Source organism: Lepus europaeus, chromosome 7 (genome assembly GCF_033115175.1).
Source record: "Lepus europaeus isolate LE1 chromosome 7, mLepTim1.pri, whole genome shotgun sequence".
Lineage (NCBI taxonomy): Eukaryota > Metazoa > Chordata > Mammalia > Lagomorpha > Leporidae > Lepus > Lepus europaeus.
The window spans coordinates 84655636-84668985 of NC_084833.1; the positions used below are offsets into that span (position 1 = coordinate 84655636).

The 13350-nt window shown below is 38.9% G+C and overlaps 1 protein-coding gene across 2 annotated transcripts in view; it reads right to left on the reverse strand.

Annotated features, from left to right (window-relative positions):
- Positions 1–12001, reverse strand: part of MTMR2 (myotubularin related protein 2) — a 106559-nt gene extending 94558 nt beyond the window's left edge. The window contains exon 1 of one of the 2 annotated variants that reach the window (XM_062196900.1): positions 11791–12001. In XM_062196900.1, the coding sequence (XP_062052884.1) occupies positions 11791–11870 (80 nt within the window). In that variant the 5' untranslated portion in view covers positions 11871–12001. The remainder of the gene's footprint in view (positions 1–11790) is intronic. The other variant, XM_062196901.1, reaches the window with a different exon arrangement.
- Positions 12002–13350: the final 1349 nt, after the last annotated feature.

A 13350-nucleotide genomic window follows, 5' to 3' on the forward strand; every position in this document is an offset into this window, starting at 1 on the left:
CAAAAAAGAAAAGCCCAGGACCAGATGGATTCACTGCTGAATTCTACCAGACATTCAAAGAACTAACTCCAATTCTTCTCAAACTATTCAGAACAATTGAAAAAGAGGTAATCCTCCCAAATTCTTTCTATGAAGCCAGCATCACCTTAATCCGAGTTGGAAAAAGATGCAACACTGAAAGAAAATTACAGACCAATATCCCTGATGAATATAGATGCAAATATCCTCAATAAAGTTTGGGCCAATAGAATGCAACAGCACATCAGAAAGATCATCCACCCAGACCAAGTGGGATTTATCCCTGGTATGCAGGGATGGTTCAATGTTCGCAAAACAATCAACAACCATATGATTCTCTCAATAGACCCTGAGAAAGCATTTGATTAAATACAAAACCATTTCATGATGAAAACTCTAAGCAAACTAGGTATGGAAGGTACATTCCTCAATACAATCAAGCAATTTATGAAAAACCCACGGCCAACATGCTATTGAATGGGGACAAGTTGGAAGCATTTCCACTGAGATCTGGCACAAGACAAGGATGCCCACTCTCACCACTGCTATTCAATATTGTTCTGGAAGTTTCAGCCAGAGCTATTAGGCAAGAAAAAGAAATTAAAGGGATACAAATTGGGAAGGAAGAACTCAAACTATCACCCTTTGCAGATGATATGATTCTTTATTTAGGGGACCCAAAGAACTCTACTAAGAGACTATTGGAACTCATAGAAGAGTTTGGCAAAGTAGCAGGATATAAAATCAATGCACAAAAATCAACAGCCTTTGTATACACAGTTAATGCCACGGCTGAGGAAGAACTTCTAAGATCAATCCCATTCACAATAGCTACAAAAACAATCAAATACCTTAGAATAAACTTAACCAAGGACGTTAAAGATCTCTACGATGAAAACTACAAAACCTTAAAGAAAGAAATAGAAGAGGATACCAAAAAATGGAGAACTTTTCCATGCTCATGGATTGGAAGAATCAATATCATCAAAATGTCCATTCTCCCAAAAGCAATTTTTCCATTCAATGCAATACCAATCAAGATACCGAAGACATTCTTCTTACATCTGGGAAAAATGATGCTGAAATTCATATGGAGACACAGGAGACCTCAAATAGCTAAAGCAATCTTGTACAACAAAAAAAAGCTGGATGCATCACAATACCAGATTTCAGGACATACTACAGGGCAGTTGTTATCAAAACAGCATGGTACTGGTACAGAAACAGATGGATAGACCAATGGAACAGAATAGAAACACCAGAAATCAATCCAAACATCTACAGCCAACTCATATTTGATCAAAGATCCAAAACCAATCCCTGGAGTAAGGACAGTCTATTCAATAAAAGGTGCTGGGAAAACTGGATTTCCATGTGCAGAAGCATGAAGCAAGACCCCTACCTTTCACCTTACACAAAAATTCACTCAACATGGATTAAAGACTTAAATCTAGGACCCAACACCATCAACTTATTAGAGAACATTGGAGAAACCCTGCAAGATATAGGTACCAGCAAAGACTTCTTGGAAAATACCCCAGAAGCACAGGCAGTCAAAGCCAAAATTAACATTTGGGATTGCATCAAATTGAGAAGTTTCTGTACTGCAAAAGAAACAGTCAGACGAGTGAAGAGGCTACCAACAGAATGGGAAAAATATTTGCAAACTATACTACAGATAAAGGGTTGATAACCAGAATCTACAAAGAGATCAAGAAACTCCACAACATCAAAACAAACAACCCACTTAAGAGATGGGCCCAGGACCTCAATAGACATTTTCCAAAAGAGGAGATCCAAATGGCCAACAGACACATGAAAAAATGTTCAGGATCACTAGCAATCAGAGAAATGCAAATCAAAACCACAAAGAGGTTTCACCTCATCCCAGTTAGAATGGCTCACATTCAGAAATCTACCAACAATAGATGCTGGAGAGGATGTGGGGAGAAAGGGACACTAACCCACTGTTGGTGGGAATCCAAACTGGCTAAGCCACTATGGAAGTCAGTCTGGAGATTCCTCAGAAACCTGAATATAACCCTACCATTCAACCCAGCCATCCCACTCCTTGGAATTTACCCAAAGGAAATTAAACTGGCAAACAAAATAGCTGTCTGCACCTTAATGTTTATTGCAGCTCAGTTCACAATAGCTAAGACCTGGAATCATCCCAAATGCCCATCAACAGTAGACTGGATGAAGAAATTATGGGACATGTACTCTATAGAATACTATACAGCAGTCAAAAACTATGAAATCCGGTCATTTGCAACAAGATGGAGGAATCTGGAAAAAAATCATGCTGAGTGAATTAAGTCAGTCCCAAAGGGACAAATATCATATGTTCTCCCTGATTGGTGACAACTAACTGAGCACCAAAAAGGAAACCTGTTAAAGTGAGATGAACACTATGAGAAACAGTGACTTGATCAGCTCTTGTCCTGACTGTTGATGTACAATTTAATACTTTATCTCTTTTAGCATTTTTTTTGTTCTAGTTAATACTATTGGTTGAACTCTGTAATTAACACACAATTATTCTTAGGTATTTAAATTTAGCTGAAAAGTGATCCCTGTTAAATACAAGAGTGGGAATAAGAGAGGGAGGAGATATACAATTTGGGCAATCAGACTTGCCCCAAATGGTGGAGTTAGCAATGTGCCAGGGGATTCCTATACAATCCCATCAAGGTGGCATGTACCAATGCCATCTCACTAGTCCAAGTGATCATCTTCAGTTCACAATTGATCACACTGATAGGTCTAAGAGTCAAAGGGATCACACAAACAAGACTAGTGTCTGCTAATACTAACTGATAGAATCAAAAAGGGAGAGAAGGATCCAACATGGGAAGCGGGAGACACAACAGACTCATAGAATGACAGATGTCCTCAATAGCACTCTGGCCTCAGAATCAGCCCTTAAGGCATTCGGATATGGCTGAAGAGCCCATGAGAGTATTTTAGGCATGGAAAGCCAAGACACTCTGGCAAAAAAAAAAAAAAAAAAAAAAAAACACCTAAATGAAAGATCTGCAAGTGAGATCCCAATAGAAGAACGGGCCATCAAAGAAGGAGGTACCTTTCTCTGAAGGGAGGAGAGAACTTCCACTTTGACTATGACTTTGCCTGAATAAGATCAAAGTCGGCGAACTCAAAAGGCTTCCATAGCCTTGGCAACTCATGACTAGAGCCTAGGGAGATTACTGACGCCATAAACAAGAGTGTTCAGATTGTTAAGTCAACAACAGGAGTCACTGTGTACTTACTCCTCATGTGGGATCTCTGTCCTTAATGTGTTGTCCAATGTGAATTAATGCTATAACTAGTACTGAAACAGTATTTTACACTTTATGTTCTGTGTGGGTGTAAACTGTTGAAATCTTTACTTAATATATACTAAATCGATCTTCTGTATACAAAGATAATTGAAAATGAATCTTGATGTGAATGGAATGGGAGAGGGAGCGGGAGATGGGAGGGGTGCAAGTGGGAGGGAAGTTATGGGGGGGGGGGAGCCATTGTAATCCATAAACTGTACTTTGGAAATTTATATTTACTAAATAAAAGTTAAAAAGAAAAAAAAAAGAAAAACAAGAATGCTGAGAAGTGAGACAGAAGGTCTTGTGACTTAGGCCTATTAAACTTTCTAAGCCTGATGAATAAATGTTTTATCAATCCAGAGGAAAATTATCTACCTTTTTCTACTCATTCCTTATGTTTGGAATTTCATATAAATATAAATACTTAATAATATAATTAGTAATTAATAATTAATAATTTATAAATATAAATATTAACATTTAATTTAGGTGATACAAGAATACATAAGACATCAATTTCTCTGGATTTTCAATAAAACCTTCAGTTTAAGAACATAAAAAGAAACCACAATATTGGTAAAAGCATACATAAACACCAGTTGAAGTGGCCAATTATGTGTCCTTTATGGAGACCACAATCTTGTAATTCAAATGAAACAAAGTATCTAAATAGAATTTGATTTAATATTCTAAGGAGAGATATGGATGCATGGCTTAGAATTGGGAGCCAAACTCAAAAGAAATTAAACAGGACATCAACCTTATCACTACCATTTTACCTTGCAAGTCCTTCAACTATTTAAATGTAATTTTAAAGAAAGCACAATTAGTCATTCCTTCTTTAATTTCTATTTCCCTGTCATTTAATAACCTGGTAATTATTAAAAGTATCACTTTTGTAGTTCTAGATTTTGGATTATAAAAATTTGCCTCTATATAATGAGCACGGGTGGGCACTGTGGGGGCAGTGGGTTAAACTGTTGCTTGGTAGCCTGCATCCCATATCAGAATGCCTGGTTCCAGTCCCAGCTACTCCACACTTCCAATCAAGCCTCCTGCATTTAATGCACCTAGAAAGACAGTGGATGATGGCCCAAGTACTTGGGTTCCTACCAGCCACAGAGGATACTCGGATGGAGCTCCCAGCTCTGGCTCTCACAAGCATTTTGGGAGTGTACCAGCAGATGGAAAATCTCTGTCACTCTGCCTTTTGTATTAATAAAGCTTAAAGTTAAAAAAAGAGATAATCACAGAAAATAAGAAAGCTGAACTCAGGAGTTCAGAGTTCCACGATGTTCTGGCAACTGGACATAACCTAAAACTGCATGTGACTGCCAAAAAGTATCCTTTAGGAGGAGTGTGCTTCTCCCCTTTCTCCTGAAAATGCAATGACTAACATTTCAGATCCACTATACCAAATACGTACTGACTATCTCTAGGTTTTTATGTGGGGAGGAAGCATAAAAATATCTCTTGTTTTAAGTCATTATTAGTTTGGATTTTCTGTTACTCAAAAACAAAGGAAGAATTTTCCAAATAATTTTTAAATATATATATGTATATATTTAAATATTTTTAAAGTTAACTTTTATTGTATTTAAAACATAGTAATTACTGCCATGGGTCCTATGTACTTGGATGAAGAAGAATTATCAAGCTTGTTCTTTAATGGTCTGGAGTAATGAAAACTTAAGTACATATAAAGAAAGACATCAGGAGACAGAAGCACAGTTAGTTCTGTGCAATAAAACTTGAAGGAATTGACATTATTTTCATTATGAAAGTATCTTCAACATTTCAACAACCTTACACCAATCTTAGCTTTTAGTTGAGTTCCATTTTTAACCTTATTTCCTGTGGAAAGCAGATTAGAAAATCACTCCCTAACTGTCGTCCTCTTTAAGAATTCTCAATACTATCAACTGCAATTTAATTAAATCATATCACAGACACAAGGATTTTAAGTCCTTGCATATTTAAAATCATTTTCATTTAAAAAGGAAAATATTCCACACTTAAATCTAGAAAATTTCCACTACTCAAATCCTGAATCACATGTGATCTTTGGCCTTGGTGGTTTCGAATACAAAAGCATTAACTTGGCAGCTTTCCAAAATAAACTCAATGCTTTCTGGACATCTGTATCCAGGTTATGTCCTTCCCTTGGGTATAATCCAGGTTCTCTGGTTCACTGATAGCCTCCTAAAATTTCTTCTTTATAAACTTTTTTCAAATATTTGTCACCACTAACATAGCTGATAAAGGCTCTATTTTTGAGAAGCCTAACACATATATTTTTAATTTGTGTTACTCATGGCTGAGAAAGAAAATATCACAGGAAATTTCCTAAAAAAATCAGATATAATAAAGCAATGAGATGACTTGTATTTTCCACTACTTCAGTCAACATTTCACAAAATGACAAACCAAAAAACATGACCTCAAGTAATAGGTTTATAGTACCTCTAACATAGGGCTTAACTGTTTCATCTAATGTTAATGGAGACAGGAGGTGGTAATTAGGCAAATATCCAAGGAAGAAGTCCTCAAACTTCTTAATATGCATCAAGATCCTCTGGAAAGGCTTGTTAAAACTGAAACTGCTGGACCTTGCCCACCCCTCCAAGTTTTTGATTCAATTAGGTTTAAGACTGGGCCCAGGAATTTGCATTTTTAATAAATATTCAGAGGATGTGGATGCTACTGGTCTGGAACCACAATTTGGGAACTACTTATTGATCTAAAGAAAATTATGGATGACAACATATAAGAAGAAAAAGTATACAGGAGTCAAATTCAGCTTCACTACTAACCTGCCCCTTTTTGATTAGTAATTAATCTCTTTAATGGTCTTTTTAAAAAATATGGAGAATAATTACTGATTAGTTCACAATATTGGATCCTTTAGATCTCTGGAATAATGAAGTCTAAGATAAAGAATTATTAATCTACCAGTATTCTTAATGTCTGATGCAAGGCACTACTAACTATGCCAGGGTTATAGTTTCAACCTGGGAGCTGCACTTTGTTCTGCAGCTGTAGTTCCTGCCACTGATTCAGTCCAGCTGCCTCAGGAGGTATGCCGAGAATCACAAGGGGAGTGGGTAAGAATATGTGATTATACAAAAGTATCACCATACTGGGAAAACAACCCAGAAGCACATTTCCTACAAGCATATCACTTTTCAATGACTTTAAGGATGAAATTGAAGGTGAAACCTTGCAACAAAATGTTAGAAATGTTGGAAACTCTTCCACTTCTTCAGGTTTTAAGTATAAGGCAAACAAACAATAACTCAGGATTTGCTGTTTTCAAGAAATAATTTCAAGGAAGACAATTTCAAAATGTAATTAAGTGCACCCATTTAGCACAGAATTTAAGACACAGATAAGGGGCCTGCATTGTGGAGCAGCTGGTTAAGCCACCACCCACAATGCCAACATCCCATATGAGCAACCAGTTCAAGTCCTGGTTGCTCCACTTCCAATACAGCTCCATGCTAATACACCTGGGAAAGTAACGGAGGATGGCCCAAGTGCTTGGACCCCTGCACTCATGTGGGTGACCTGCAAGAGTTCCTGGCTCCTGGTTTGGGGCTGGCTCAGCTTCAGCCATTGCAGCCATTTTGCGAGTGAAATCAGCAGATGGAAGATCTTTCTCTCTCTCCCTTCCTGTCTCTGTAATTCTGCCTTTCAGATAAATAAATCTTAAAAAAAAAAAAAAAAAAAGACACAGCTAAGGATGCCTACATCCCACATCAGAGTGCCTGAGGGTCTTGTGCTCCTCTGTTTCAGATTCAATTTCCTCTAATTCATACCATGGAAAGCAGCAGATGAAAGCTCAAATACCAGGGTCCCTGACATCCATACATTGATGGAGTTCCACACTCCTGGCTTCAGCCTAGCCTAGACCTCCCAGTTGTGGGCACTGGAGGAATGAACCAACAGATGGAAATGTATTCTCTACCCCCTACCCCACTTCCTGCCTTACAAATAAAATTTCTAATTTAAATAATTAAGACTACTTTGACTACGTGTGCCTGTGTGCCTCCTCTTTTTTTTTTATGTTAAATGTAAATATCACAAGTTCATAAATGTTAATGAAACTATCTAGAAACCAAATAAAGAAAACTCAAACAAAAGCTGCCCACAATAACTACAGCATGAAGATTTACAAAAGATGAAATACATACATATTAAATGAATGACAAGTTAAAGAAGCCAAAGTAATCAAGAGTAGCAGTTAGAAAAAGAGATGGAAGAAGGGAGCATAGTAAATCTCAATTTATATGAGACTAGACACAGAAAAGATAATGCAGCCAATAAAATCAGCTCTAAATGTCAAGAGGAGACATAGGAAAACAACTTGAACTTGAACCTGAAGTTCACCTGGTCAGGCCAAATTCAACAAAAGAAAATTCTTTTTAATACCTTGAATAGGAACAAGAAATAAGACCAGAACTGAACAGTCAGTATTCCCGTATTCAGAGCACCTATCTGGCACTAAATATTGTATCATTTACTTATGTGTAGAAAAAGTAATCAAAGAAAACTACTCAGGCAGCACTTTCATAATAGTGTATAAACTGACAAACACAATACCAGACTAGAATGGCAGCAGATTACCAGTATGAGGGCACTTCAAAACCTTCCTGGAAGATGAAAAGATGAGGCACATTTTCTGTGAGCTTTTTGGACCTAACGTTAAATTCTACTGTATACATTATTGCAAATCTAAATCTCAGGCCCCACCCTAGCTATGAAATATAGCCCATATTATTTTATTCATGTCATATAATAGCCATACTTCTATCAAGAATCAGAGCAAGACTAGTGAGAATAAAATTATGGACTCAGATACATAGATATCAGTATACTCTTGCGAACTTTATCACAACTTTCTGTGGGGCTGGACACATGTGAAGAATCGTCAATAACAGAATATGCAGGAGTTTCAAAGGCAAGATATGTAAGAATTGAATGTCTGTTGAAGTATGGCAGTATCAAGCAGGACTCAAACTACTTTTGGCATTTTATAAGGATTCAGGCTGACAGAACTATAGCTTATTAGGAAGCTACTATCTAAATAGCATCTAAAGAATGCAACTGTTCTTTTATGACCAAAGGCATCATGTTCATGACGATTCAGAAGCAACAGCAACTCTGAAATTACTACAGACACGTATCAAGCTTAATGTGAGCTAGACTGTGCACAAGTCTTTCACCCAACTTCAACGGACTAATTTTCAAAGTTCGGTGGGCAACCAGATGGGCTAATGTATTATTTTTCAAATTTATATTCTTCCTACTTCCCAGATATTTATATATTTAAACACAACACATAATATTTAAGTTGAGTTCACCTAATAAAAAGTACTTGAAGGGGCCGGTGCTATGGCATAGCAGGTAAAGCCGCTGCCTCCAGTACCAGCATCCCATAAGGGCGCCGGTTCGAGTCCTGGCTGCTCCACTCCCGATCGAGCTCTCTGCTATGGCCTGGGAAAGCAGAAGACGGCCCAAATCCTTGAGACTCTGCTCCCATGTGGGAGACCCGGAAGAAGCTCTTGGCTCCTGGCTTCAGCTCGGCGCAGCTCCAGCTGTTGCAGCCAATTAGGGGAATGAACCATCAGATGAAACCTCTCCTTCTCTCTCTCTCTGCCTCTCCTTCTGTCACTGTGTAACTCTGACTTTCAAATAAATAAATAAAATCTAAAAGTACTTGAAGGGGCCAGAGATGAGAAAATATATCTAGATTACTAACTTCAGCCATAAATTTGAAATTTTGGTAACCTGAAGATAAAGATGCAATTATAAAGTTTCCATTTTCTATCTCACAAAAAGCATACATAATTTTTTGCATAAGCAATTGTCCGTGAATCCAAACTAAGTAGAAATTTATGTCAACCTATTGTGTAAAAGACATGCTCCAACACATTGAACACTATTAACTACTGCTTTACATGCAATATCAAAACAAATTCATAAGGCGATTTTCTAATTGAGTCTTTGTACAAAAACATAAGCAGAAAGCATAAAAATAAACCACAGTTTTAAGGCTGACATTTCTGTAAAAGACTGAGATAATATATCCCAAATATGGTATTTTGCTTTGTCATGAGCTAGCAAAGCAAAAACAAAAACAATCTACAAATAAACTTACCAAAGCTATTGGAATTATGATAGCCCAGTATGGCTGTGTATTAGAATCACCTGTGACTACCTGGGTGGCCTAAAATATTTTAAATTAAGCTTTCTAACAAGTGCTTATAATGTAGCTAATTTTATACTAAAAGGGAGTGCCACAAACAAGTATGATGACAACTGAAATAAAAAATATGAAAGAATTTAGCAGGGTAACCTTTATGTAGCAGACATTCAATAATTGTTTTTGTACCTTCCAAAGGTGAAGAATGAAAGCTGACACTCCCTTGTTGAAAATTCAAAGTCATATTTGTCCAGATAGGATGGCTAATCTATTTATAGTCAAATTCTTTTGAGGAGTTAATTTTCTCAAATTCATAAATCATTAATGTAACTTCTTTTACTAATTACAATACATATATAAACATTAACTTTCTATAAAAAAAGAGAAATCTCAGCAAATTTAATGTGTCAAACTGACAGGAAGGTAAATTAGTTTATAATAATCAACAATTTATTTAATATAATTCGAAAATCCAGAATAAAGATTATTTGTAAGGAGAATATAATTGATAAAAAAATTCATTTTAGTATTATTAAGATAAAAAATCATAGAAGTTTAGCATTCCATGGGCTCTTATAGATGTTTTAGACCCACTTCCTTATGTTAAAAGAGACAAGACTAGAAAGTTAACTGACACAGGCTGAATAGCTAGCTAGCCAGAGACTTTCACACAGGAGCCTCCTAACTTCCAGTAACCTATTTCTTTCTTATCTACTGTGATGCCTCCAGTGGTTCTAATTCCTCTCCTTTGGATTAGAGTTCTGGTCGCCTCATTTGTTTTCTCTATATTCTATTTTAAACCACAGTTGTCATGTATAACTTTCCCATGTGATTGTAATTTTCCAACCTGTTTTCTAAATGATTTTACAGCTAAGCATGTAAATCCTCAGCTTTCTGAATTTCACAGTAACACAGAATTCAAAAAATGGTGGAAATAAACATCAACTGCACAGAAAAAGTCTTTGTCCTGGATACTCCAATATACAAATTTAAAAAACCACTTAGTGAGTACCTGTTACATGCACAGTCCATGGTCAGTACTGAGTGTTAGGAGATGATTAAGGTAGGCTACTAGCTTTCAAATAGCCTACAACCTAGTAGTAAAGACAAACCAACAACTACAGTGTGCTTGTTAAGGACTCTGAAAAAGGAGTAGGCAGGGAGCTATGAATGCATATGGGGAAAAAAAGCTAATTTTGAATGACAGGATAAGTCAGTGGCTGGCCAATGAAGTACTGAATACCAACAGGACAAAATGGCAGTTCTACTCATGTTTAGCAGTGTCCAAAATAAACTTAACAGAATAACTTCAATTTATTCAAGGACAAAATGAAAACTGTTTTCACACAGCAGTTTATTATCTACTAATTCTCTAGTAACAATTACACTACTTTTCAGGTTAAAAGAAACTGACTTCATTATGGCTATCTCACAATACAGGTCTTCTGTTATTTCCTAATAAAATTTTAAATTACTATTTTAAAACTAAAGAAAAAGACTGTATGAAAACATTTCTAATTTGTATATACAACGGCTCTCCGCAAAGCTCATAAAATAACGTCCTCAAAAATTCCAGGACAAAATTCCCATCTGTTACAAGAGAAATGACAAGAAAGAAAACCACCACTCATTTTGCTTCCTTAAACCAATCACTGAGGATAAAGACTACTCAGATTTCTCAGGCTGGAACGCTGAGAAAAGCAGAGGGGATGCTTTTATTTACATATTTAAGCAAAACTGGAGGTGGGCAGAAAAATCGAAGTGTAGGGGAAAGCATAACAGAGTTAGGACTATGAAGTGATGAAAAGGAAAAAGTTAAACAAGAACTCAAAAACCACAGACTTCAAGAATGGAAGAAAGAAAGAATGGAGGAGGTTTTGGACAGAGGTAAAGAGAAAGGCAGGAAATGGGGGGTGGGGGGTAGCGGGAGAAGGGCTATCCAAAAAAAAGGATTTGAGAGGGAGAAAGAAAGTAATAAGCTGGGGCTTCCCCGACCGCGGAGAAAACGAGATCGGGGTTCAAGAGGTAGCGGGACCGATGAAGCAGCAGCGAGTTTTAGCCTCCTCTTCCTCAGCCTCTGCGCCCCAGAGAGGAAGGAAGAAGTGCTTCCCAAGTCCCAGGGAAGGAATTCCGGCAGAGGCTTCGGGAGCCAGAATGCGCGAGTTGGGGCTCCATCCAGCGGGTCCCGGCCCCTGTCCATCCCTCTAGGACGCTGGGCGGGGCCCTGCGCGTCCCGGTTACCTGGATAGGGAGTCCACGCTGGGCGGCCGGGCTACCGCCCGCTGGGAACCGAGACTCTCGCAGCTCGAGCTCTTCTCCATGGCGCGGCGGCGGTAGCAGGAGGGAAGGACTAAAACGACCTCCGCGGCGGCCGGGCGGGAGGAGCGGAGGGCGGAGTGCGCCGGGCTAGGGCCGCGGTTAGGCCAGCGCCGGTCCGGGAGGGAGACCGGAAGCGGCCATGTTCCCCCAGACTGCACCGCGCCCGGGGGCTGCCGGGCAGAGGGAGGACCCCGTGGCGCCCCTTAGACGCCGGCGCCCGCGCGCTCGGCGGGTGCGTCCGGGCTGCCCCTGGGCTCGGGCTAGGAGGGCGACTGACTGTTCCTGGGGTGAGAGGAGCCCTGAAGAGAAGAGAGGCGAGGATGCTGGGGAGGAAGGGAAAATTCGAGAATGAATACTGGGAAAGGACCGAGGGTCTGAGAGGGAAGGCAAGGCTCTCTGACTGAGACAGGAATGTGTGGGGTCGAGGAAAATGAGAGGACAGGGTCGTGAGAAGTGGGCGGGCCCTAGGATGGAGGGGCAGAAGGAACCAGGGGGTCGGTAGGCGGGGAGTGAGAGTAAATGGGTGTACTTGGATGAGGAGACCAGAGATAAAGATGGATGAGGGGCTGCAATGGTTATGGGGTAGAGCCGCGCAGACATGGTTCAAATTCAGGCTGTGCCAGCCTCGTGCAGGTAATGCAGAGCCTTGAAACTCGGCTTATCTTTAAAAATGGAAGAAGAACAACATCCGATTGGGTGAGTTTTAAGTGTAAAATGCTTAAAACGATGTAGGGCAGAAAATAAGCAGACAGCTAGTAGAGTTACCTTCTACCTAAGCTGTAGCGAATAGATTGGACTAATACATAGAACGTTTCTAGCATAAATTCAGTAAATGGTAGCCGTTATGAGAAGGTGAAGAAAGGATGGCACAGAAGCAAGAAATGGTTGCTGGAGGTAATGGGGAGAGCATACCATTGGTAGCGAAAAAACAGTGTTGATCTCTCAGTTCCTCTTCCTCACCTGGCCCAGCGTCAAGGAGAGGGCACTGGGAAAGGAGCTGAAATTGGAGGCCGACTGTGACTTGGATTGAGTGGATTTGTAGAGTGTCCAAAAGTGTGTCCAGGAAAAGCACTTTGACATCAATCTGCTGTCCCCAGAAAGAACTGCGGAAGAGAGAATGGGGAGAGAACTAATAAATATACACAAAAAACTTGGTGTTTAATAAAGGACAAACTTTTCCTGCTGTTTCACATTCCACTGCTGAGCAGGAAGGGAGTGTGGAGGGATAGAGCTATGATAAGAGAACAGGAACTGGGTAAAAGGGAAATGCTTGTGCTAGTAATTTTCCTTTACACAGAACACAGGAAAGACAGGACAACAGAAAAGAATTCTGATTGAAAAGGAATTCCAGTCACATCATATATGGGGTGTAAAGTTATGCAAAGATTATTTCTGTAATATACTATACTAAATCTTTTTTTAAAAATTCCTTGCTAAGATAAATAGGATTATACTGATTTAAATTAAATTTGAATTCTACTC